Source organism: Ciconia boyciana, chromosome 5, assembly GCF_034638445.1.
Source record: "Ciconia boyciana chromosome 5, ASM3463844v1, whole genome shotgun sequence".
Classification (NCBI taxonomy): domain Eukaryota; kingdom Metazoa; phylum Chordata; class Aves; order Ciconiiformes; family Ciconiidae; genus Ciconia; species Ciconia boyciana.
The window spans coordinates 25,849,485-25,874,670 of record NC_132938.1 but is presented as its reverse complement, the minus strand read 5'-3'; the positions used below and the strand labels follow the sequence as shown (position 1 = coordinate 25,874,670).

Sequence of the window (25,186 nt, the reverse complement as noted above, 5' to 3'; positions counted from 1 at the left end):
TTTCAGTTTAAAACTGCTATTCCTTGTCCTGTTGCTACAGGCACTGGTAAAAAAGTGTCTTTCTGTCTCTTATAAGCCCCCTTTATGTATTGAAAGGCCGCAATAAGGTCTCCCTAGACCCTTCTTTTCTCCAGGCTGAACAACCCCAACTCTCTCAGCCTTTCTTCATAGGAGAGGTGTTCCAGCCCTCTGACCATTTTCATGGCCCTCCTCTGGACCTGCTCTAACAGGTCCACATCTGTCTGGTGCTGGGGACCCCAGAGCTAGACCCCCCGAGCTGGGACTGCAGGTAGGGTCTCACAAGAGTGGAGTAGAGGGGGAGAATCACCTCCCTCAAGGAAGCCCAGGGCTGCAGGCTTGTACGGATCTGCAAAGCTTCCCCCTGCCCTGGGTACAGCTCATCAGCACCCAGGTTGAAGGCACTGCCCCAGTCCGCCTCCTGTAGAACCATTCCTCTGTGCTCTCCAGCTTGGGACCCCACACACCTGGGGATCTCACCAGCCAAGTAACACAGCTGGCCCAGCCAGCTGCGGTGCATCTATTCACACTGCAGTTTAAGGTCAAACACAACTGGGGCCACAGGTGGAGGCTGCACAGTCCACCCCATGTGCCATAGGGTTGTAGCACCACTTGTTCTCTGCCTACTTAGGCTGCTGAGGGAGTGTTTTACATTAATCATATGTGTACTACAACTCTTGCTTCAGCATTTTTCTTTCAAGAAGCTTTTGTCTGTAGCATGCTGGCAGATGATGCATACCCCGGCATGGTATGCCCCCTACTGCTGTATCTTCTGGCAAAGGTGCTGCTGCTGCGTGGCCTGTCTTAATCTTGACCCTCAGTCCACAGTGATCACACAGAGGCTGGATACCACAAACAAGTCAGTCTTGGAAGCACTGACCAACGTCATGTAACCAGGCAGCAAGCAGTCTGGGTTGGGAGCTTGTGAAAAGCCATTTGCTTTGAAGCTCAGGTTGCAATGCAGTGCAGGAAACCATGTTTTGCAAGGGTGGCCCGTGGTTAAGTCACAAGCCACATGTTCAACTCTACCAAGAGTGAAATTCAGGTATAGGCCCAACAGTCACCCTTCCACTTCTCACGCAGCCGGGACCTTGCAATAAGGCCCCTTACTCTGTTCTAGGGACCATGCGGCTGTGTCTCCCCCTCCTCCCCCCAGCCTGACATTAGGCTAGAGACAGGCATGGACATTCAGTAGTGTATGTGCCAGGCCGGTAGTGACAGACTGGTACCACATTGCAGTAGATGACTACCCAGAAGCCAAAAAGCCCAATGCCACCAGATAAAAAGTGCTACTCCTTGAAGAACCGATCGCATCTGCATGCAGGGTGAAACAAGTCATAGCTGAATACGAATGGCACATGCATCCCTTTCATCATGACGCTGAGAAATTTCTTGAATTTCTTCTTTCCAAGAGGTTCTTTCCCCATACCCAGCTGTGCAATTGGTGCAATCCTCAAGTTGTATTGAAAATAACAAGGATAGAGAACTTGACTTCTGGGAGGATAATAAAGCTTTAAAGTTTTGCATTTATAAAACGTACGTAGCTATGGTTTGAATGTATGTAAGTCATAATGTACAGTTACCAAACCAGATTCCATTTCCCCCCGCAAGCTTCATCCTTCTACCTGTTCTGCCAGAACTGATGGTGCAGCTGAACATGACACCCTATATCAACTGTTAACCCCCACACCCCAAAGACAGCACTCCTTCAAGGGAGGATATTCCACACAGAAAGGCTCTTACTGGGAATGTCAGGGTGAACAAATTAAGGGTAAGTTAGGAGAATCAGGTGCCCCAGTCTTCCGTTCTGCTTCTCATTCTCCTGCTCTTCTCTTTGAATCAATGTGTAAAAGACAGAGCGATAGCACATGGGAGCTATTTCCTTTCAGCTTTGTTCTCCTGCTTGAGTACAGGAGTATGCAATCTCCACACGCTATCTCAATTTAATCTTCCCCCTTACCTTCTTCTCTTCATATCTCCCTGCTGCCTCTTCATAAATGAAGGAAAGCAGGCCCTCCTGTGCTGAGGGGCATGGAAAGAAGAAAAGAGGAACCTTTGCAATAGCAGGGTTAGGGAGCAGTGAGTAAGGTTCCTGCTTAATTTCTCTTCTCAGCTCTTGCCACATTGAAACTTATCACAGAAACCTCAGAGACCCAGTGCTTGCTTTTTTCTGTGATGTGTCAGCCCCATTTCATACTCTGCTCTCACAGACTTGTACCACGCACCTATTATTCCAGGTCTCAGGCAGCTGGGGACCCAGCATCACAGGTACTGAGGAAGCAGAGGAAATGGAACAAGGGAACATCTACTATTGAGAAGTACTTCAGATTTGGACTGTCAAAAGCTAAAGTTGTCATTGTCATTTTAATTCCTTAATAATAGATCCTTGTTTTCATGCCTCCTTCTTATGGATGGTCTTGAAATCCCTCCCCATCTCAGTTCTAGATGATAAGCCATGAGTTGGACTTGGAACTTTCAACATACTTCCAGGGACAAAAATAAGATGACAAACCCCAAAATTTTAAGAGAGTGGTAATGTTGCCTTCAGATTTCATGAACAAAACGTTTCTTTAATCAGAAAAAAACAGATTAATAGACTTTTCTGCCACCAGGTCAGGTGGAAATGGACTGGTGATCAATTAATCTATCAATGAGTGTCAGTGTCTTAAGAAGTTCTACCTTCCTTTTGAGAATCAGTTCAGATTTACAACATGCCAAATGCACTGTTTTCGCACACTTAACATGCATGAAAAAAAGCCTAAAATACGATATATTTATTTTAAGCTTTTAATTTGTCCTTAGCTTTTATTTTCAGAAGGAAAAGACAGTGGGAGTTGCTATGTGCAGAAATTTTGTGCAATGTGACAAAGCTGATTGCACTAAGTCAATATTGAGATTCCCTTTACAGTTATTACTACATTCAGTAGCCCCTAGGGTCCTATTTAGGACTATGGACTGCATTAGTCAAGGCACCAAATAAAAACTTATCATCTCTGGTTTAGTATAAGAGAAATGGAAACAGAAAAGTAAAGGGTGTGAACAAGCACTTTCTGCACAAACTAATAACCTATCTTCTTAGCTTTCTACTCTAAAGGACTAGGATTTGATTAGCAGCATACTCTGTTTCCTCAGTACCCTTCTTATTACTTTATTTTAAAGTTAATTTTCTATGCCACACAGACAGGCCTCAATATGAATGACTCAGATGCTGCCTTTGACTCTGCACAGCCAAGAAAAACTGACGTGACAGCCACAGAATGCAGGGACTACTCCTTTCCTTGTGTCCTCCGATGATAACTCTAAAGTCTGTAAGGCAAAAGCAGGCATCCAGTGTTCTTTGCTTACCATCTTAGCTAACAAGGTAAGCTAGTATTTACTGGGGATGGAATGGCAAGTTCGTCCCTTTATGAATAATTTGCTAAATTTGATCTATGCTTGGTGTGGCAACTAGTCATTCTCCATGGGATACCAGAAGCAATTCTGGCAAAGAGGTTTCTTTACCCAAGAAATACTGGGGCTGTTAGAGCTACACTGATATCGAAAACAAGTACTGAAAATGCAGAAAACCCTTGTATTAAAGTCAACTGGTAACCTCCAAGCAACCCTCTCGGGCTCTGCAAGTGCAGACAACAGCATGCAATAAAATGGAAACTTCTGCTCTAAATTAGACATGCAGAGTTATGCATCGAGTCATGGTAGCATACAGTATGACAGCCTCTGAGATTGGGGAATGCATTGAACTAATTATGCTTAGTTCAATGAGGCAACAGAAAGGTGCTGTGTATAGATATATTATCTTAATATGTTCATGGTATTAAAAGGCAGTTTAGTGCATTTAGTATCTCTAACCTGGAATATGATGTATAGTCCCACAGCAAAATAGCTCTCCAGCAAATTCATTGTGACTTTCTTGTTTATTTGGGCCAAAATCCCCAAGAAAGATCACTATTTCTGAAACATTTGCCCCAAGTTTGTCAAAGTCTCACCACAGGCTTTCGGTACTTCTTGTTAACAGAAGAACCTGCTTTGCAAATCTAAACCTAGATAAAGTTGCATAGTATTATCAGATTACACATACACAGAAGAAATATAAGTCCCCACAAAACAGGCTACATTTCAGAAATCAGGATATTACTTATAACATTTAATTAAAACAAGTTTTGATTGAAATACATTTGCAGTCAACTTTTAGTTCATAAAGCTTCTAGTTCAACTGGTTGGGGTTTTTTTGGTCCTTTAAGGGTAAAGGTACTCTCCTTCCTAAATAAGATACTAGATCCAAGAGTACCCAGAATAACTCTTAATAAAAGCAGAAGTCTTTTTAGTCTGAGTTCTCAGATGTTTGGTCCTAAAAATCCTTACTTCTTAAATAATGCACTTCTAATGCTGCAAAAACCAATTCAGGTAGTAATTTCGCTATTTTACTCAGTCTTCCGTTGAAGATTATTTTTTTCTGGTTGAAAGAAGTGTTTTTCAATAGCATTGACCAGTTCATCTAGTTCCTTCTTCAGCTGCTCAACGTCACTGAGAAACAAAATCCACACAAATACAGAAAACAGTGTCACAGTGGAGAAGCTAAAAAGCACATTTTCAGTCTGAGGAATTTTTAAGTCTGTCACATTGTTTTAGACAAACATTTTCTATGAATGCTAAAAATATATGCACTTGATTTCTTATGGTAATGTACTGATGTTCACTTCCAACTGATGTGCATGAAGGGATTTAAGTCTAAGGAGAAACATAAACCCACAATATAATCTAAAATAGAACAGACAGTTTGAGTTCAGAAGATCTTCTATTACTAAATGTATGTGATTAGAAATGTAAATTTATACTTGTAATAGTATTTTCAGATGAATTTTCATCTGTGAGAAAGCATTATTTTCATTACATAAGTTAATAATTGCTTATCTTTAAGACTATATGCTTTCCAAGGCTATCAGTCAAAGATATAATTACTAAACATAAAAGGGTTTAAAATATATTAGAACATTTCATATATAGTTATATAAGTTTAAAGCAACTATGTATGTAAAAAGAGAGTGAATATATCTACTATAATTTAAGGCAGAATGTTTTTCTTGATCCTGTTTTTACTGAAAGTGAAACCAAGTTCAAAGGAATTTCAGTGACAAGAATGCGTCAACAAATTTTGCAGAATTGAAGCTTTATGCAAATACTTTTTCTAAAATAATGACTGTAGTAGTATTATTTGATCATGGAGAGCCCCTTCCCCACCAAAACAATACCAAAAAGCCACACAGCCCCTATTACACAGAATTTACTGCTGTAAGTGACAATACCTGTTTCCAGGAGGTGCACAAAGTTCAGAATAGTATTTGATCTTTGGTTCCGTCCCACTGGTTCTCATTGTGGCCACTCCTCCATTAGCAAAAGTGAACGTTATCATTTGGCTACTTTTACTAGTGGGAAGTATCTAGAAATAGTAAGAATAACTTTTTAGAAGTTGGAAAGTGACTAGTGTTAGAGCTACACTAATATCGAAAACAAGTACTGAAAATGCAGAAAACCCTTGTATTAAAGTCAACTGGTAACCTCCAAACAACCCTCTCGGGCTCTGCAAATGCAGACAACAGCATGCAATAAAATGGAAGACAAAACCCATGACTTGATGTCATATATTATAACTAAAGGATCAGTTAAAAGTAAGCTTTGTTCTGTTTTCTTCATCATTGTGGTCTTGAGACCACAACAGGCAAATGACAGCCTTACCCTCATCCCAGAATCTGGTAGCGGTACATTACTGTTAGGTAGCTCATTTCAAGTCTAGTCAACATTTTTACTGCAAATTGAAATTGCTCTGTGGTGGCATTTCCCAGGAGGAAAAGAAACATGCATTATGGAAAACTAGAGAACCCAAAGCCACATCTCAGCAGACAGTTTAACTTACACTTACAACAAGAGAAAGCAAGATTGCTGTAGCAAGACAGCAAGATCCTCCTACTTCCCTTTACAGACTGTCATCTTGGAGAGAAAAAACACCACAAAACCAAACAAAAAAATCCCCCCCCCTTCATTTCTCCCACCAAAGCAAAACAATCATCCCCAATCTAACTTACTTTAAGACTCAGGATGTAACATAATGTTTAGTGTGTTTCTCCATAGAATTTTATACATATGTATATACATACTTATGTGATTTATATATAATTTAAAAAATATACTTACAGCCTTTTGATCTGGCTGGCTGCTGTCATACCCAGTAGTTAGATCCCTTATTCCAGAAACTTTAAATCTACCGCAAGATTTTGGGTATGTGTTTTTTCCATCAAAATTTCTAAGGTTGTCAAAAAGCTGTTGAATAACTTTAGGATCATGGCAGATGAAATATGAAGCTTTGGTAATATGGAAGCCATATCTGTGAAGACACAATATTAATGAATCGAAGAAGCAATGTTCTTCTTAAGAGTTGTACACCATACACATTATACAACCTTCTATAAAGCAAGAATCTACACTCATGGTCACCCAGCTGTAGCATCAGTTCACCCCCTTACAATTTTAAAAAGTCCTCAACAGCTTAATTGCCCTATTTTACATACTTTAAAGAAACTTCTGTGCAGAGACCTTTTCCTTTTAATGATTAAAAATGAGAAAGTTTACTGCTAAACTAGAAGACAAAAAGATGTCATTATTGACTTGAAGAGATGTAACCACCATAGGAGGAGACCAGACTACATCTAAATAGCCTCCTTGACTGGATTCCAGCTGACCTTTTCTGAGTAAAACAAATTCCAGACTGTTTTTTCACACTTCACACAATCACACTTCAGAAGCTGCTCTCCCATTAAAGTGTTTCTACTAAACCAAACTGTTCTGAACATAGTCTTTTTACCTTATCTGTTTGCTGCCAGGTAATATGATGCAGATTCTGTATCAAAGACAAATGACCTGCTAACACTGACTTTTCAAAACAGCATGTTGTTGAAAAGCAGACAAGCCTGGACTGGTTGCTTAAGTGAGCTCTTACTAAAGATCAACACTTGATGAGTATCCTTGATGCCAGGGAAAATCTGAAGGGCAGAATCTTTCATTAGTACTAGGATGTTCATGCTAGAAACCTGAAAGGTTCCTTAAATAGGGTCATGTTTATACCAAAATGGACATCTTGAGGGTCAATAGTTGTTAAATCAGTCTTGAGAATCCAGCAAGGGAATTTACAAAACCTATCCTATATTTGAAAGAAGTGATGAGCCTGCTAGGACTGTGTCCTTTTCCTGATCTGCATTTACTTCTTTGAGAACAGATCCCCCTCCTATACCTCTAAAATACCGAGTAGAGTTTCTTCTGCTTCAACAGCAACTCACAAGACAAATCTGACAAAGAATAAAGTAGTAAGGAGTAGAAAACTGCAACTCTATACTAGCCACAAGCAAACAAAAACCAAACGCGATGCCCCAAAACAAAACAAGACACCCCCCCTCCAGTTCTAGTTATCAAGCATCAATTTAATAAGTAAGATTTGTATCCTTTCCTGTATCTGTAGCTTTTCCACAAACAATGACTATGTGCAGTGACATCTTACTTTGAGGTGGATCTACAGACTGCTTTTATGCTAAATAAGCTCTGACTTTGAGAGTCCTCTTCGGTGGCTATGTACGCAGCGGCACTGTGGCACAGCTAAGCTCCACTCAGTTAAATATTGTTTCTGAGGGCAACCTGAAGCAGCTGTTTACTGAATGAGTATTAAAAAAAAAAAAAGGCACGAGCCAGAGAAGGATAATTCTTTGAATATACACTTCCAGCTACTAGTAATTAAGGGAATTCTCACGTCAGATGCTGTATTTGCAGCTCTAGGCATGAATTCCCCTTCCATGCATTTATATTACTGTTTACTTCTGCCACGTACAATAGCTGATAAATTCCACAATTTATTTATGCAGTGTGTTAGCAAATCTTTGCCACTCAATTCCTTCTTAAACAGTGGATGAAATAAGCACAGCTAGTGCTGCATGCAAATGAGAGATCTGAGGACTGGAAAACAAGAAGCACCAAGGCTGGAGTTTTCCATGAGTCCCTTTGCAGGTTCCACCACTCCTTTGTTAGTGTCTATGAGACATGAAGAGGGGGAGAGTATCTGCCAGCCTGTGCTGCTCCCTCCCTTAAAACAAACAACCCAAAACCCCCACAAAAAACACTCCCTGACCCATGAAATCCAATAGCCATCTCTGCTATTGATTTCTGTAGGTCTTTGAACACATTAAACAAGAACAAAAGAAAAGTAGTGCCTCATATTAAAAGCTCTCAGAGGGATACCCAGCTGTATATAGCCAACAGTTATGGCCAGTCACAGCACTTCCACATAATCAGCTCAAATCTCAGTATTCAGGAGCTGAAAGAACAACCAACATATACTATCCATCAAAAAATGACAGAATAATATAATAAAAAGCCTAACTTTACAGCCAACTAGAATTAATTTAATCACAAGTAGCCCTGCAAGTGGGACAGAAGCAAGCTGGCTTCTATGAGTAGCATAAATACGCCAGAGCTACTTAGACCTATTCTGCCATCAACGTTTTTGTGCGTCTGGCACATTTAAGCAGCAAGAGGCTCTACGATCTCTACAACACAGCAATACTGCTGGCCAAAAACCAGGCCAATCTTCTGTAAAAGGATCAAAGAGCAGAACTTCCCAAAAGGGAGAAACCTTTCAGACAAGCAAACAAAAACACCTCAAAAATCTCATTAACTAATAGGGATTAGTAAGGTTATATTATTATTTTTAAAATAGCTTAAAACGACACAAAACAAAGTCATAAATATATTCGTGCCCAAGCGGCAGGAGCGCTTTCTAGAAGATTACTATTAACACAATTCTGGGTTAATAGTACAATAACCCAATTTTTATTTCTTCATATACTATAGGTTGCTATTGAGTCCCTATTAACTCCAGTATGTGGAATGGGGAAAATCTGAAAATTAACCAATTATAATCGAACTCACTCATCATAGACAGCTTTCAGCTGCTGAGACAAAGACAAATTCCTCGTTGCCAAAAAGCTAGCCATCTCTGCAGTTATAACAGCAGCGCTGACACCATCTTTGTCCAGAACAGCAGGACAGCACATATACCCTAAACAAAGAAAATTATATATTTGATAGATTTTTATGAGGAAATAAGATAAAATGGTGGGGACAGGAAGTTAATCAAACCAACATCTTTTAAAGGAAAAATGCTCGTTACCATAGTACAGACATTTTAGAGTTCAACCAAAAGTGGAAAAATTTTATCTTCTAATCAGTGTTAATTTTGATAAGCAAGGTATTTAATGGAATTTCAAGACAGAGACAGATTTGTATCGTATCAGTGCCAGATGCTCCCCAATACTTCTGGAGCCCTCATGGAAGAGAAATGCCACACTGCAGGAAGAATGCAAGTATAGCACTTTGTCTCAAATGTGATTACCCTTACATGGCAGCATATGGTAACATGGATAATTATCCGTGCAATTAGTCACATTTTCTCTGGTTTTCAGGTACTGAGATACTCAAGAAATAGCATTATAGCTCTACAATTTCCTTCTCACAAATTCATAGCTTTTATTCATGGCTTTCCAGTTTACAAGTATAATTTGGGGGAGTTTTTACTTTATTTTATTCACATTTAAACTTGGCTTAAAACTGTCAGCTAAACATACTCAACTTGAAGTCTGAAAAACATGTTTGGTTTTTTTAAACAGCTTCTGCAGAATTTGCAGTCCAAGTCTACATAGCCATGCTACTGAAGATATATACACCTAGCTTACATCATCATACTCTGTGCTAAGCAGAGATACAAAGGGTTAAAACTAGTAATATCAATCATCTAAATGGATGATAGTGATTACTCACTGGAAGTACACCCATTGTGTTGAGGGCACCTTTACATTGCCATTTTTTGCAATAGTCCTACTTTCACTATTTTACAGGATACTAGAACATAATATTCTGTTTCTTACCTATAGCCTCCTCAAATGCAAAAAGAACAGCTTTTCCCTGGTCCATGAGCTGTTTGGCACGGTTGCCCATCCACTTGAAACCTGTCAGTGTTTCCTACAGCAGTGAGGAGAAAAAAAGGTGTTAAAAATAAAAGCAATGTTTCACAAAGATATGGCACTGTGTAGGTAAGCAAATAAAAGAACATGGAATAACACGTAACAGCTTACCTCAAAATGAAAACCTTCCTTTAGTGCAATCGCTCTCAGGATTTTGGAAGAAACAGTACTGGATAACATGTAGACATCTTTAATGGCACAAGTATCCCTATTGTGATTTTTCCAGCAAGTGAAGATCCACCAGCCTAAAAGAGCTCCCAGCTCATTTCCAGAAAACACTTTCCATTCACCACTGGATGGGAAAAAAAAATAGAAAGGATATGAATTCAAAGGATAATACTGGAAAAAAAAATAATCTGCTGGTTCTTCCATATATGAATACTAGCAAATAAAACCAGTGCATCCAAGTTCCAAGTAACAAGATATCATGTGTTCATTAAGAACAAACAAAAAAATTCCTCCCCCAAAAAATTCTGAAGTGGTTACCTTCCTCCTCCATCATACATACCAGCTTTTGAGTTTATCCAAAGATGAAACAGTGATATTTCCAGTATATTTTAAGTGAAACAAAAATATTCAGGAGACAAATTATAAAATCAATTATTAAGACAAGCACAGAGACACGAAAATACAGTTCTCAACTGGTCACTATTTTTAGTTGACTCAGTGACAAACACCTTTTATTTAATCACAAATACACCAATTGGTCATTGAGGAAGATTGGAAAAAATCTGAAACAGGTAAAAAAAAAGATTAACATTGACGTGTTCCTAGAACAAGAAAAACTGAAGGAAAAAGGGAAAGACAGATGTCAAAATTGCCCAAAAATTCCCAGTCACAAAAGGGGACAAAGACACTGCCAAACTGACAAAAATCAAGACCTACAGAAACAGTACCTGTTGTGAAAGAGAAGCAGAGTCAGTCTCCTGCATTTATTGATGCCAACAGGCACAAAGCAATGCACAGCGACAACTTAGTGTAAGAGCGCTGAGAGAGTGTGCTCTAGCAGGAGTTTCTGTCAAAGAAGAAGTACAGATACTGTAGAAGCCTGTATTAATATTCGATTAGTGTATGAACAGCTACAGCAGAAGTCTGAGAGGAGGACGCAGGACTGAAAGTTAGGAGACAACTAAGACTGGCTAAACAATTAGCAAAGAGGTAGCAGAATGAGAGCACCATGCTCTCAGTGGCGATAAATACAATAAACTAACACCCCCTCTTCAAGTCTCTGATAGCTGTAAGTTTTTAGACAAAAAACATGAGTGATTTTGCATTCTTGTTTTAACTCATCATAACTAGCACAAACTAAAGCTTTTTATGCTACTTCCTCAACGCTGAATTGCCAACCGAGGCTGGCACAGGCCAAAAACATTAAAATAATGATATTCCAGCTAACACTGCCAAAGATACAGCAGAGAGTGTCAATTAGCCTATTCTTCTTCTAAAGGCAGAGAAGCCTCCTTAGTTCATGCTGTGAGGATAACGAGTTAAAAAAAGCCCCCAACCCCCAAATAAAATGCCGCCACCTTTGAAGCTGCTACAAGACCAGAAGAGGTTATCCGGTAAGCAAAATGGATATTTGCGCTGTCTCCTTTTACTGGCTTTTTGGAATTTGCATGACTGATTGAGGTTCAAGTACCTGTGTCATCCACAATCACGGATAACCTCTAGGAGGTGCTCATCTCATCCCTTGGGTACCAAGGACTGTTGCCATGATTTTATCTCTCTCTTCTGGCTCTCACACACAGGGAATTCATTTACACTATTTCTGTTCCTGGCCCAGCAGCAGATTTTTGTTCTGCTCCTCTCTGAGCTGAAAACCTTGAAGTTTACTTTTATTAAAGATTTATGATTTCTAACTGCTCAGATTAGTTTCTGCTTTATCAAGATAGATAAAAGAGAAACACCACTATTTGTAGCTATCATACCAAGTGCACTACTTCAGCTTATTTTCATTCATCAAATATAACCACAATACAGAAATGCAAACAACTGTAGAAGTACAGGATACCAGGGAGCATGAAATAAGGGGATGCCAATATTGTGTCAGAACTATAGGTTACACGTTCCATACATATGATAAATTTATGAGAAGCCCCTGTTTGTGCTAGTTTGCCTTTTGTGATCCCGTTCTTTGACAGGATATACATAGATAAATAATGCATGTATAGCTGGTCCTTAAAGGAAAGAGTACAAATGACTATACTGAGAAGTACCAAACACTGACAAAGCTTAAGGTGAAATGCAGATACGTAACATTATCCATAGAAGTGGAGCGAGAGAGGGCCAAATCATCTAATGATCAGTAAAAAGTCTGGTCTAACAGTATTTGTGAAAGAAGGAACTTGTATTAAAGAACAGGGATGGTTCCTATTCCTGAGATTATCAGGGAACTATAAAGGTTCTCCTGAATATTCAAGTTCTTATTTAATAAACACAGTATGAAAGAATGTTTATCAGTCTTCTGTGAAAAATTTCTAACTGAAAACCTACCTTTAAAAAGGTATAGCACAATCACAACAATTCACATGCTTCTGTGCATGCCTCAGGTACAGCAAGTGTCAAGTATTTATTCTGGCTTCTGTACAGCGTCTAATATTAATCACTATTTCATTTACTGCCCCCACTGTGGTCTGCTTCATACAGTCCTCGCACATTTCTATGTGTTTTCAGTCCAAAAATGACTACTGTGACTATTCTGTATTCCTCTGCAACATGGGTTGCAAGAATCCTCCAAATGAGCCTAGCCTTTAAGTAAAAATGTAAATGGTTTGCATTTCTTTATCACCATACCTCTCTTGTTTCTCTGCCACTGCAAGTCGATCAGCATCAGGATCATTTGCTAAAATGATTTTTGCCCCATCTTTTTCAGCCAAAGCAAAAGACAATGTCTGGAAAAGTGGTAAGCAAGACCAGATGAGTGTTAATATGTTAATACTCCCAAATAATAGTTTCACTTTCTTTATAGGTTTTAAATAATTTTCCCAATTTATTTAATCTCAAACACTCAAAATCATGACATGTCTCTACAAAAAACAAAGTTCAAGCCTGGCAGCAGTAGAGCACAGTCAGGATATTTAACTTCACCTACATCATTCCACTTCTGCAGCCTGAGTCAAAAGCTACTTAGATTCAACAGGATCCTTCAATAACGAAGTGTAGCAGAAATACGTGTAGCAGAAATTCTAACACCTGTCAGGACTTCCCCTGCCCCTTCCCCCCCCGCCCCGGTGTCATATCAGAACAATTTAGTCCTTGTATTTCAGATGTAAATTGTAGAAACTTGCCAAAACCAACCGTGAAGATTTTTTAATTATTATTTTATTTTTTAAAAGGAACTGTATCACTTTGTTCTATGTGCAGTTGCTGCCCATTCTGTTAGAGCGCAGAACAAAGTAGTTTAAAGTTATAGCTAATTATTACCTGACTGCTTCAAAAAGGGTTAAAATTTCAATTAAAGGATACCAGCTAACTCTTCACTAAATGTAAGGCTATGAAAACAGAAACAAGATAGACCTTCGACCAACATTTACAGCCATGACTACTGGCAGAAAGGAACACTGTTTGAAAAATGTTGCAACTATTAAAAAAATATCTATTTACCAGAACACCTTTGCCTTCTTCAGGATTTGGATACTTCACTGTAGGAAATTCTGGATCAGGATCCTTCTGCTCCGGAACAGCAAAAGGAGGGCTAAGGTCAAATGCCTTGAAGGCCAACTGCACAAATTTATGACCTACGCCATGCACAGAAGTATGAACAAATTTCAGGTTTGTTTCCTTGTTTATATTCCTGAAATAAAACAGATTAACAGTAAACTTGGATATGGAAGAATATTCTGCGCTAATCGACTACGTTGGGAAACAGGTATGACTCAGTATTCTATATCACTGTTAAAATTATAAATTAAAGGAGGTCAGATTTTAAAGGTAATGGCTTGAAAATTGGCTTAGCCTCATTTTTCAGCAATACGAGTCACTCTTGATATCTAATGTCCTGCTATGTGCAAATCACTGGAATAAGAAAGATCGTACACTCTATGCGTCCCAAAGGAGGCGAGTGGAAAACAAACGCAACAGACTAGTAAGGCTCTTCATCCCCAACTCTGGCATTTAAACCAGCTCCAAAGACTGTGAACACAGTGCACCGGCAGCAGCATGCCTCATTGAGCACACTCATTTTTATGAAGTACGTTACTGGAAGTGTAGAATATACGTAAAGGCCTGCAAATTCCTAAGGAGACATTTAACTCCTATTCTGAAAGCAGCGTAATTTCTCACATAGCCCCAACTTTCTCGTAATTCTGACTTCGTTTTTAGCAAGAGTAAGAACATGGTTACTGGTGGTTAAAATTTTGATGCAAATGAGCAGATCAAACAGGTTGCTGCTCATCTAATCCATAAAACTATTCTACTGGTTAATCACAAAGAGAAACATCCACTTGATTTTGTTGAGTAAAGTTTTTACCGAGCAAGTGACAGGAATAGGCTTGTGTAAGGTGCACACGCAAGGCCAGAATGACAGAGCAAGACCTCCTTCTTCCAGAACTGGCTTAACAGCCTGGTTCAGCTTCTCTCTTAGAAGCCCATTTTAAGGCTGTTGGACCGCCAGTGTCAGCTCACCCCCAGCTGCGCAAGATAGCCCCAGTCTCGCTGTGGCATTTGGTTGATGCGTGGTCATGCAAATACAGGGAGATGATATAATCAGAAACTAATCGCTCACTTTGCTGGGTTAGACTTCTGCCAGACCAGCTTTATGAACTGGCTGACTTAGGTCACCACACAGCTGCCAGTGCTACCACAAAAGATGACAAGAAGGGACAGGCAGAACTGGGTCATGGCAGGATCATGGCTGCCCTGACTTCCATCAATTTAAACTGCCCTGCTGACGTACTAGATGGAAAATCCCGTATTCTTAACGGAGTTAACACCAGTTACCTATGAAAGCACTGTTTCTGTATATCTTTGAAATACTCCTTATTGACCGTGGCATATGGATCATGAAGTAGCAGGCTGCTGTCAATCAGTTTGTCATCCCAAGCCTGAGGCCACGGCTCTTGGTTCTCCTCAATAGCCTGAGAAATTCCTTTGTCATGAGGGGAAATGATCTGAGCACCATTTTCCCAGTAAACCTAAATAATAAATAGGGTAAGTGAGTATTTGGTCATTAATACTGTAGGATAGCTTTGTTATTTTTTTGTTGGCTAAGGTGCACTATAGTCGGTAATTACAGTAAATTAGGCTTAAGTATACCCAGAGTATTCTCCTGTTCATATTCAGTGTTTCCTCTCACATCCTATTTTTGTTCTATTAAAAAAGCTGTTTAATTTTATCAGAAGATACCAAAATCCATAATGAAACACAAAACAAGACCCAGCTCATTTATTGAGAAGATTCAGCCTGTCTGCCAGCCTTGGGATTGATAACTTGCCCATGCTATTTCATGTACTTACATCCAGATTTTTAGGTATAATCTTTATATATAGAAGAATTCTTAAGAGGAAAAAAGTGTGCAAAAGTGAAACACATTTACCACAAAAAAAATTAAGGAGAAAGGCACAAAACTTTGCAGCTGCCTACAGCAGCAGTGTTGCCACAACAGCAAGCACAAATTCAGCTAAGTTTCAAGGTGTTCATTACTTGTAGTCTTCTCCTTTTTATTGATCGTTCACACACCCAGGAAGAGGTGTACTTATTATGTTTTACTTTTTGACAGTTGTTTGCACACTTCCTTCTACTGATGGTTTACAGACCACAAGTTTAAGGAAAGATACCTAACAGCATCTGGGCCGTGTACATATGTAGCCCAAATAACAAAACATCAAGAAAAAATGAAGTTGATTAAAAAAAGTAATCGATAAAACATCCAAACAAGCTATCCAGATCAATACATGAAATATTAAGAAAAGCAATTTTAAACAGACATGAAGTTCTGGAGGGAGAGACAGCAAGAAATCATCCCTGCTAATGCCTTGGTTTTCTATTAAGAAGACAAAAAAGATCTCCCCACTTCCATTTTTGTATTTTGGAAACAGTCTGCATATGATTAGTCCAGCTATGGGATGACTGGCAGACAGGCAGCTCAGCCATGTTTTTTTCAGTGGAAAGCAGATTTCTGCCATAGAAAAAAGTCACACTGATAACTGCGTCACTTAGCAAGAGAAAAATATACTACAAGAAATTAATGGAATTTATTCAAAATGTTTTGAACAAGCAACTCATTAGGTTTCAGATATTTTTAATTCTCTGGGTTTGTAAATCTAGAGAGATCTTTTTAAATGATGAATTGGAGAAATGATTAATGCTCTTGAAAAGAGGTCAGTTAATATTTTAAAGTGTTCCAAAGTATGCAATGGTATTACTTATCTTCCTGCTTTTTAGAGCTAAGATTTTAATTATGTTACTAGTATAGCATGCTACTAGCTTTAAATGCGTACATCTAGAAGAGATCAAACTATCAATTAATTTGGTCTATGGTATGATAGGAACTATACACAATAGTATTAGTGTCTCTACATGGAAAAGAACATTCGAAAAAAGCCAGAAAATAGATTGTATAGGAATACCTTGTAACCATTATCTTGTTTTGGATTATGGGAAGCCGTAACCATAATTCCAGCACAAAGCTTCAGATGAGTTACTGTGTATGGCTGTAAAAAGAGAAAGTTATCTGAAGTGGAATGTGCAAAATATTATATATTATTTATTCTCATGCTTATGCAGTAATTCCATACTGCTGAATGAAAAGAAAGCCAGGATGTGATTCCTACAGACTGACTCTCTAAAGCAGAAGCTAAGTAGTAGTTGCTCCACTACACTGCACATGGCACAACTTTGGCCCTTGCTTTTTTTGTGCATTTTCCCATTTATATATTCTTAATGCTGTTTCAGACGCTTTGTGGATCTCTAGAGTAGTGTTTTTATAGAAGGAAACCGAATGCACGTGTTGCCTACTGTAGAATGACTTGAGATACCTGAGGTTTTTAAGGGTGCAAAGTCTGTTGGGGCAATGACAGAAGTCTGCATAGGGTAGAGAATTGCAACTGGAGCAGTCTCATCCATACTACCTTTTGAGAGCAGCCCGTGGAGCAACTACTCCATCGTGGTTCAGAAGAGAACTGTTTCGGAGAGCACTCTTATCAATTAGTCCAAAACAGATGGAGTGAATTAAAAATAAAGCATTATTTGTGACCACGGGTCCAGTTCCGAGTTTACTCCTGGCTCTTCATTCAATAGCGAATGCAATCAACTGCAGTTCTTGCAACTGCTTTAAGCTGCACTATGAAGAATCTGACCCTAAATCTACCAAAATTTGTATCGGTACAAGAACGCTACATACAAAGTCTTCATCCAGCTATGTTCTGTTTGCACACAACTGGTATTGGGAGAAACTGCTGGTTTTAGTGCAAGGTAGGGGTTTCCTTATTGCTCTAGAGCACTGACACCTAGTGATCTGATGGTAAAAGCGCGTCTGCATTCAACAACCCTCCCGGCAGAACAGCGCTGCACTCCCAACCTGCTATTTCAAAAGGCTACCTTGGATTCAATACCCCAAACAGAAAAAAAAATTAAAAAAAATCCAACCAAACCAACCAACCAAAAATCACAAAACTAAATGCGTGTGTATGTTTCAGACTTCAGACTGCACAGCGATCTAGAAACCATGAGATGTCTTCTATACGAAGTCTGCCTGAAAGCAGGAATAGAAACACATCCCACTGTCACTGATATTCCACTAAGCTTCTTCCTTCTCTTGCTGTGGATGTTGTAAACTAAATATAGCTAAATAAACATAAGACTAACTGCAGGTAGAACTTAAAAAGTTAAAGGTGGTTTGTCTAGTTTTCCTTAATGTAAGTAATGCAAGATATCTGACAGAATTTGTGTGTATATAAAAAGATATAGTAGAGAAACCTACCACAAAAGGAGTTGGTGTTATATCAGAGAACAGATAAACTGGAACTCCTTGACTGATGAAGGTATTAGCAGCAAGTCTTGCGAACCTAAACAGGAAGAAAAGATGCGTGGGAAATATATTCATTTTCGCACCAATTAGTTTCCCAGAATTCACAGCTTTCTCCCCCGCTCCAATTCTAAAAAAAACCAAAACCTCACATAAATAAACCCCAAATTATTATACAGACCCAATTTAAATGTGTTCCCTCACTCTTCCCAACAGACAAAGCACAACTTAAGAACTGCTTTGGCATTAACAGAATATAAAAATACTATAAATCCCTCACCTTAGTTCACTCTACAGAAAGAGAAAATACAGTTGAAGCAGATATAAAACCATAATGGATCACACAAGACATCTACAAAATACTTAAAACCTAAAACATACCTTTTGCTACTACCTCCGCTGGAAAGATGGGCACGAGCATCAAAACCAATCACAACTCCTCTCTTTTTCAGGTCACTGAAATTCTTCTCAAGGTATCTGCAAAATCCCTGAAGACAACAACAAATCCACCCATTAACCCAATCTTAATATTTAATTTATCATTGCATTAAGATGATTGCTAAGATGTTGACGCCTTAGAAAGGTGAGTGCACATAACATGCACCGAACTGGATCGGGATTCAGTTTGTCTATGACCAATAAACACCAAGAAGTATCAGCAACCTTCAAATCAATATAGTGAAGCTGGCAGCATTTAAGTAGTTTTCCAAAAATCAGAACCAACTCCAGAAAAAAACAGTTAACACGATTAGTCTGAATTGCAGATTTTGAGAAATTATTTAGCTGTGTTAGGTCTCAGATGAGGAAGAGAACGACTGGCCCATATTTCAGTTTTTTAACTGAAATCTCTCCATTTTTTTAACTGAATCTCACCCTTAATAATGACACCTGTTTAGGACATGATACACCACCACTCCAGGCTGCAGTAATTTAAGGTTTTGGGTTTTTTTAAGCTCTCCCCAAGTAGATCTACTTTAGGACCTATATACATATATATATAGCTTCACTGCTTTTATGTAAATTTATGTCCAACATACACAAAGCTTAGCCAAATGCTGGCTACCTTTGGGTTTTTTTGTAGTTGTTACATGAGGACTAACTGACCCACTTGAGCTTAACTGTAGCTGTGTATAAATTCAATTGCAAATAAAATATGGAAAATAACTTATTTTAATGGCTTAATAGCTTCTCTCTGCTTGTTTTCAGAGATCAGCACTCAGCTAATAATTATCATTTAAATGACTTCTGAAAACTGGAGGAATAGTAAAAAGCTTGTGCTGCCATAGAATACCTGTTTGCTTGTCATAAATGAGGCTCTTCCGTTCATATATACAACCAGTTAAGTGAGATAAAGTGCTGAACACAGTACCTGGGTTGTCTGGATAATAGTCAAGTCATTCATGTGGGAAATCCCTGCTCCCATGGCAGCCCTGAGCCCTGCTGTGCCAAACTCCATCCGCGAGCCAAAGTATTTCTGCAATTCTGCGGCATTTCCTTCAGCAAGCAGTTGCTTCACTATTGCAGAAGTTTTTGGATTCTGTAGATACAAAATTCAGATATTCTAGAAAAGGCTTTGTTTGTTTGTTTTTAATACCCTCAAGCTTCTTAACAGAACTGACTTTCTTTCCCGCTCTCTGTACTGGGTTATTTCAGTATCAAAACATCGCACACCACTTCAAGAACACCAGAACTCCTGCTACATCTTCCTAATTTTAAGCCAGGACAATCTCAAGTATTATTTATTTTAGTTTTATCTCCTTAAGTGAACATGCTGCCTTGACAGCAGTGTATATAACACATTTTGGGAAGAGAAAAAATTTCCGAGATGTCTATTTTAATATTTTCTTGTTTTAAAAACAAAACAAAAACAAACCAAAAAAGCACCTTTACAGTTCAGAGAATTTTTGTCATAACAACACAAGAACTACTCTAAACATATAAGAAAGTAAGTTAAGCTGATGATTAAGAAATAATTGCTACTTCCATAGTGCTATAAGTAGAGTCTTAAAAAAAAATAAAATCTTAACTTTGTCCCAGGACTGGCTAACACCAGAGGCAGCAGCAAAACTAAGCAGACTAGTCAGAAGATAAAGATGACAATTTGCAGTATATTTGCAGGTAATGTTTGTAAAAATAAGCACAACCCTCAGGACGAAAGCCTAGCACCTACAGCTGAATTCTTAAAATGACTGTGCAGAGTGGCGACGGAAAGGCCGTGTCAGACTGCTTGCAAACAGTGAGGAGTTTCTAAGTCTCACTGCTTTTCTTGGTGTATTACTTATATTGACTCTTTATTGTTATCAACTCTGTTTCCACACTTCGGAACTAGTAAAGTCCCGTATGCCCCAACATCTCAATCTTAATAACGTGGGATTTGTGAAGTTTAATATTTGTTTTCTTGACAAGTGATGAGCCCAGAGGACAGATGGCACACTCCAGCCCCTAGGCAACAGGGTGCTGTGGAGAGGCGGCACACTCCGCGGGTCAGTCACCGCGTGATTACGCACACTTTACACTCGAGTACAAAGATTAGCATTTCCAAATGGACATAAGCTTAGATTTCTGGTCAACCAAATGACCTCATAAAATCCTTCACTATTTCTTGGATGACCTAGGTATGCTTACAGCAAGGGAAGGCATTATCATCCTAGGCAAAAAAAAAAAAAAAGTATTTTTTCTGCAGCTCCAGAAAATGCTGCAGAACTTGCACAGTAGCAGGCACGTGAGTGAGCCGGCAAACAAAGGTGTAAGCATGCTGGAAACCAAACTGAGACCAGGGTCTGGATGCCCTAATCATTCATCTGTGTACCTGCTGCTGCAGGACAAACACCATAGTTTGAATAAACACTCAGAAAGCTAAAGAGCCTTTGCTGCTAATGAGCAAACTCTATCATGTAGAATAAGCTGGACTCATTAAAGAAAAAAAAATCAGGTTTCCTGGGTGCAGGAAGCAATTAGGTACACCTAAATTACTCATTTGCAGTTTAAGAATTACCAGTCCAAGAACATTGTAACTGACACTTCCTTGTAGGAGGTTCAACGTAATTCTGTACTATTAGAGTAATTATATTCTATACTTATAAGAGTAAATATAATTCTATGTTATTATAGAATAATATAGGTCAGCATAACTATTCTGAGTTTAGGCTGTTTAAAAGCTGACCTGAACTTTTTGCTGCAGTTTCAGGCCTATGTCTCATAGGTAAAGCCTGAACACGACTTTTTGCATCAGGCTTTGTACAGTGCCTACTCACCCTTTTTTTCCCCCTGCATGAGCTTTGTGCACAGGAGCTGCCTCTCACCATTGAAACGCACATCTCTTTAGGCAGATGTTGCACAGGTTTGTATAGATGTTGGACGGACTAGAAGCTCTCATGCCAATACAGAAGGGCAGCTTGACACCAGGATCGTACTGTAGCTCTCACAACCAAGGAGATTTTTGTTTGTTATTGTTGTGTTAGAGGGACTTCCCCGGTTTGGTATCTACTGTGAAACGACAGGGATCCTCCAGTTTTTCAGGTCTGGCTAAATGATCGTACTTATCCAGGTGGCTGCCCGAGTCTCGGAGTTTCAGTCCACATCATTAGCTACAGGAAACTCGATTGTGTGAATTTAGTGGTTTGGGTTGTTACCTCCTGCCAGCCCCGTCCCCCCTCTAAAAAGTCATGGTAAAAGCCAGGCCCAAGTCTTGTTTAATATAGCAGAAGGATTTTTCCAGAATTACTGCTACAATTGTTTATGGCTACATTCTCCTAGGAATCTGTATTTTATTTTTTTTTTACTGTACAGATGACCATTCCCATTTTGTTTCAATTTTAGGAATGTTGTGATGCCACTGAATACAGCTAAGGAAACAAACAAAACTTTTTTTAAGCAGAAGAAAAAGTCAAGATGAAATCCTCACAGCATTTCCGCTAAAGAAGAGCACAATTGTATCTGTTTTTTTCCTTCGTTGTTGATTCTCTCAGGTTACACTTTTTCTACTCACAAATAAACCTGGATGTGAATAGGAGAATACTGATTTCTTTGAATACAGTGGCAGAGGTTTTAATACAGAGTTAATATCCAGTACTGCAATTTGCTTAAACATCACCCAGTAACACTTGAGTTATTTACCTTCATCTACACTACAGGAAGGCCCCGAAGAGGTTTCATCAGTGCAGGTCTTAAAGTAGAGGGACAGCTACTGACTAAACAAGTTTTATATTTAACAAAAACAGAAGCTACCTTCTATCCATAATTTTATGACTGATAATGGAACAAATGAAAAATATGATACTACTGTAATGAATACAGTGACGAAAATGGCCTGGTAACAAGCTCAGTAACTGTCATCTAGGTAAAAACTTCTTGGCAAGTCAGCAGGACCATCTTCAGCCATAAGGGCTTGCTCTTGCAAACTATTATTTTGTAAGAAACATGCAGCTTATCATCATTAAATATTAACCTACCTCTACACATCAAAAAGGAACCTTTTTTTTTTTAATAGCAGAGTAAATGGACAAGGGTTATATCGGATTCTTCTGTTACTCAATACAAACATGTAAGAGCTCCCTGAGAAATGAAAATACCTCATCGTTTTTGAGCAATCGGCAATGGGTATTGCACACCGGTCAATTATTACTGAATCAAAGATGCGATTGTTACCAAAGAGCTAACCTTTCAAAAGTAAAGATGCTATAAGGGGTGCTGCCTTAGATTTCAAGAGAGTTTCACAAAATAACCGGAATAGCCAGTTGAAAATGAAATGATTAGACAGGACTAGAACTAACGTTAGTCAAGGAAGTTACGGAAATAAGAGGCCCTTTAAAACCAGACTGTTTTCTCAAAATCAATTACACTGGAAAAGGGAAAAACACAAAAGCTCATTGTCACGTCATGCGATACACTAGCATTTCTGAAAGACGGGCTGGTTTGGTACTGTATTATCATTAATAAAAACAGCTGGCGAACTGATCAGTTAACCAGTCGAATGGTCTTTAATGAAGAATCACAACAAACTTGAGGTACTTCCAATGATGTCCTTTAGAACCTGGAAATAATACTAAAAAAAGAATTATTCTATGTTTTCTTTGATAATCTTTAAATAGGCAGAAAACCCCTTACCAAAAAAATATGTAGGTTGCACAAAACCTAGAGAGCATTGTACGATGCTGAGCCCAGGGCAGTCACTAACGTGACCGAAGGCGGGCAATGGCCAGCGTGCTCCAGTAGAGGCAAATGAACACATTTCACGTAGAGGGACAAACAAATGCAAACCACATACACCGAATACGGGCCTGCATCTCAGTGGGAACTGCAGCAGCAAGCAACTACGTAAGCATTTCCAGAACACCACAATGGCAAGACATTTCTTTAGACACGTGGAATACAGAAATACACAGATTTTACTTCTGCGTACAGTGCTGTCACCAAAACTGAAGACATAAAGATGAGTCTTAAGATGTTTAAGCACCTTAACAGGAAGGGAAGTAACACATGCTAAAGTGTTCCTAACCAACAGCAGAAAAAGGGAGAAAAACCATGAAACCGGACAATACGGAAGATTCAGGAGTTATTTTATTAACAGTGAGGGTCACTACGCACTGGGCGACAACACCAAGAAAAGAGGACGGAGTCTGCATTTCCCAGTGGTTTTGAAGCAAGCCCACTCTTTTGGAAACAGTATTTTAGTAAACAAGAATACGAAGGTACCCGGAGGTTTTTAAGACCAAGAGTCAGACAATACGGCGATGGATTCTCGCCTTTAGTAATTTAAGTCTGTCACCTGCCCCTACAAACAGAAGAGGTTAGGAACAAGACAGGCCCTTTTAAAAAAGAAATTCAGCATTGCTGAAAAGTGAAGATACTTAGGGGCCAGCTAGACAGGTTTCTAAACTAGAGAGGGGGCTGCTGTGAAACGACACCAGTGCCGAGGTGACAGAGCAGCGGCGCCGACGGCACCGGGAGGGGGGTCCGCAGCCCCGCCGCTGCGGCCGGGAGGGAGGAGGGGAGAGACGGGACGGCGGGGACCCGCCTTGCCGGAGGGCTTTGCGAGCGGAGAGAACGGGCTCCCCAGGGGCCTTCACCGCACCAAGCGCTGCCGCGATTTAAAAGCCAAGGCTCGCCCCACGCCGCCTCGACACTTCACAAGCCTGCGCCCGCACCGCGCCCCTCCCCAAGTCCCTGCGTGACCAGCGGGCCCCTTCCGCCCCCGCACCGCAGTCCCCGGGGAAGGGAGGGCCCCGGCGCTCCGGAGGGCCCCGCCGCCCCTCACCTTATCCCAGAGCAACCACTGCTCGGCCGCGCGGCGAAGCGCGGCATCCCCGGCGGAGCCCCGCGCTGCCATGCCCCCGCCGCTGCCGCCGCCGCCGTCCCTGTTCCTGTCGCCGCCGCCGCCCCGCTCCTTCCCCCTTCCGGAGCGCGCCCGCTCCGCTCCGCCCGCCGGGGCCGTGCCGGGCCGCCCCACCTCCGCCCCGCCCGCCTGCCCGGGCCCGAGCCCCGGTCGGGGTCAGGGCCAGGGCCAGGGCCAGAGCCGGGGCCGTGCCGGGGCCGCCCCACCTCCGCCCCGCCCGCCGGGGCCGCGGCCTGGGAGCCGGCGCCGGCTGCGGGGCTGGGGCGTCTCGGGAGGAGTGGGGTTGTCAATGATTTTGTCTGGTGAGCCGCGTCCCTGCGTGTCACCGGGGCGCTGAATGTTGTCCTTATCCGGCGCGCCCGGGACGCGGCGAGGGGCTGCCCCACGCCGGCAGCGCCGCCGGTAGTGCCGCCCCACGCCGGCAGCGCCGGGGCTGGCGCGGGGGCGGTGGTGCGGGGCGTGCCGGGGGCCGCCCCGGGGCTCCGCCGGGGCACGGGAGGCGCGGGGGGCTGCCCCCGCCGGCAGGGGAGCTGCCCCCGCCGGCAGGGGAGCGGCCCCGAGCGGCGGCTGGGCGCGGCCCCAGCGGCCCCTCGCCCCGCCAGCCGCCGTGCGCGGCCCCAGCGGCCCCTCGCCCCGACAGCCGCCGTGCGCGGCGGCGGCGGAGCGTTTCCAAATACCAACGGCAGGACCGCGATGAATGGCACGGCTTGTTGGCACTTGCCCGAGCTGCTGCCTCCTTCGCGGCACCACCGGCAGAAGAAAACTAATGCTGTTTTAATTTGAGAGTGCTAACTTTTCATGGGCGCTGGAGTA

The 25,186-nt window shown here is 40.9% G+C and overlaps 1 protein-coding gene across 1 annotated transcript; it reads right to left on the bottom strand.

Moving 5' to 3' along the window:
• Window positions 1-2,671: 2,671 nt before the first annotated feature.
• On the bottom strand, window positions 2,672-24,801 carry PGM2 (phosphoglucomutase 2). The gene is made up of 14 exons (XM_072863467.1): window positions 24,296-24,801; window positions 19,409-19,576; window positions 18,421-18,527; window positions 17,995-18,079; window positions 16,643-16,726; window positions 15,015-15,208; window positions 13,680-13,869; window positions 12,870-12,967; window positions 10,188-10,368; window positions 9,981-10,074; window positions 8,986-9,115; window positions 6,208-6,397; window positions 5,322-5,455; window positions 2,672-4,542 (listed from the first exon to the last, which is right to left on the bottom strand). Exons 1-14 carry the CDS (start codon window positions 24,365-24,367, stop codon window positions 4,440-4,442), a joined length of 1,830 nt encoding a protein of 609 aa, XP_072719568.1. The 5' UTR covers window positions 24,368-24,801; the 3' UTR covers window positions 2,672-4,439.
• Between the last annotated feature and the right edge of the window lie 385 nt (window positions 24,802-25,186).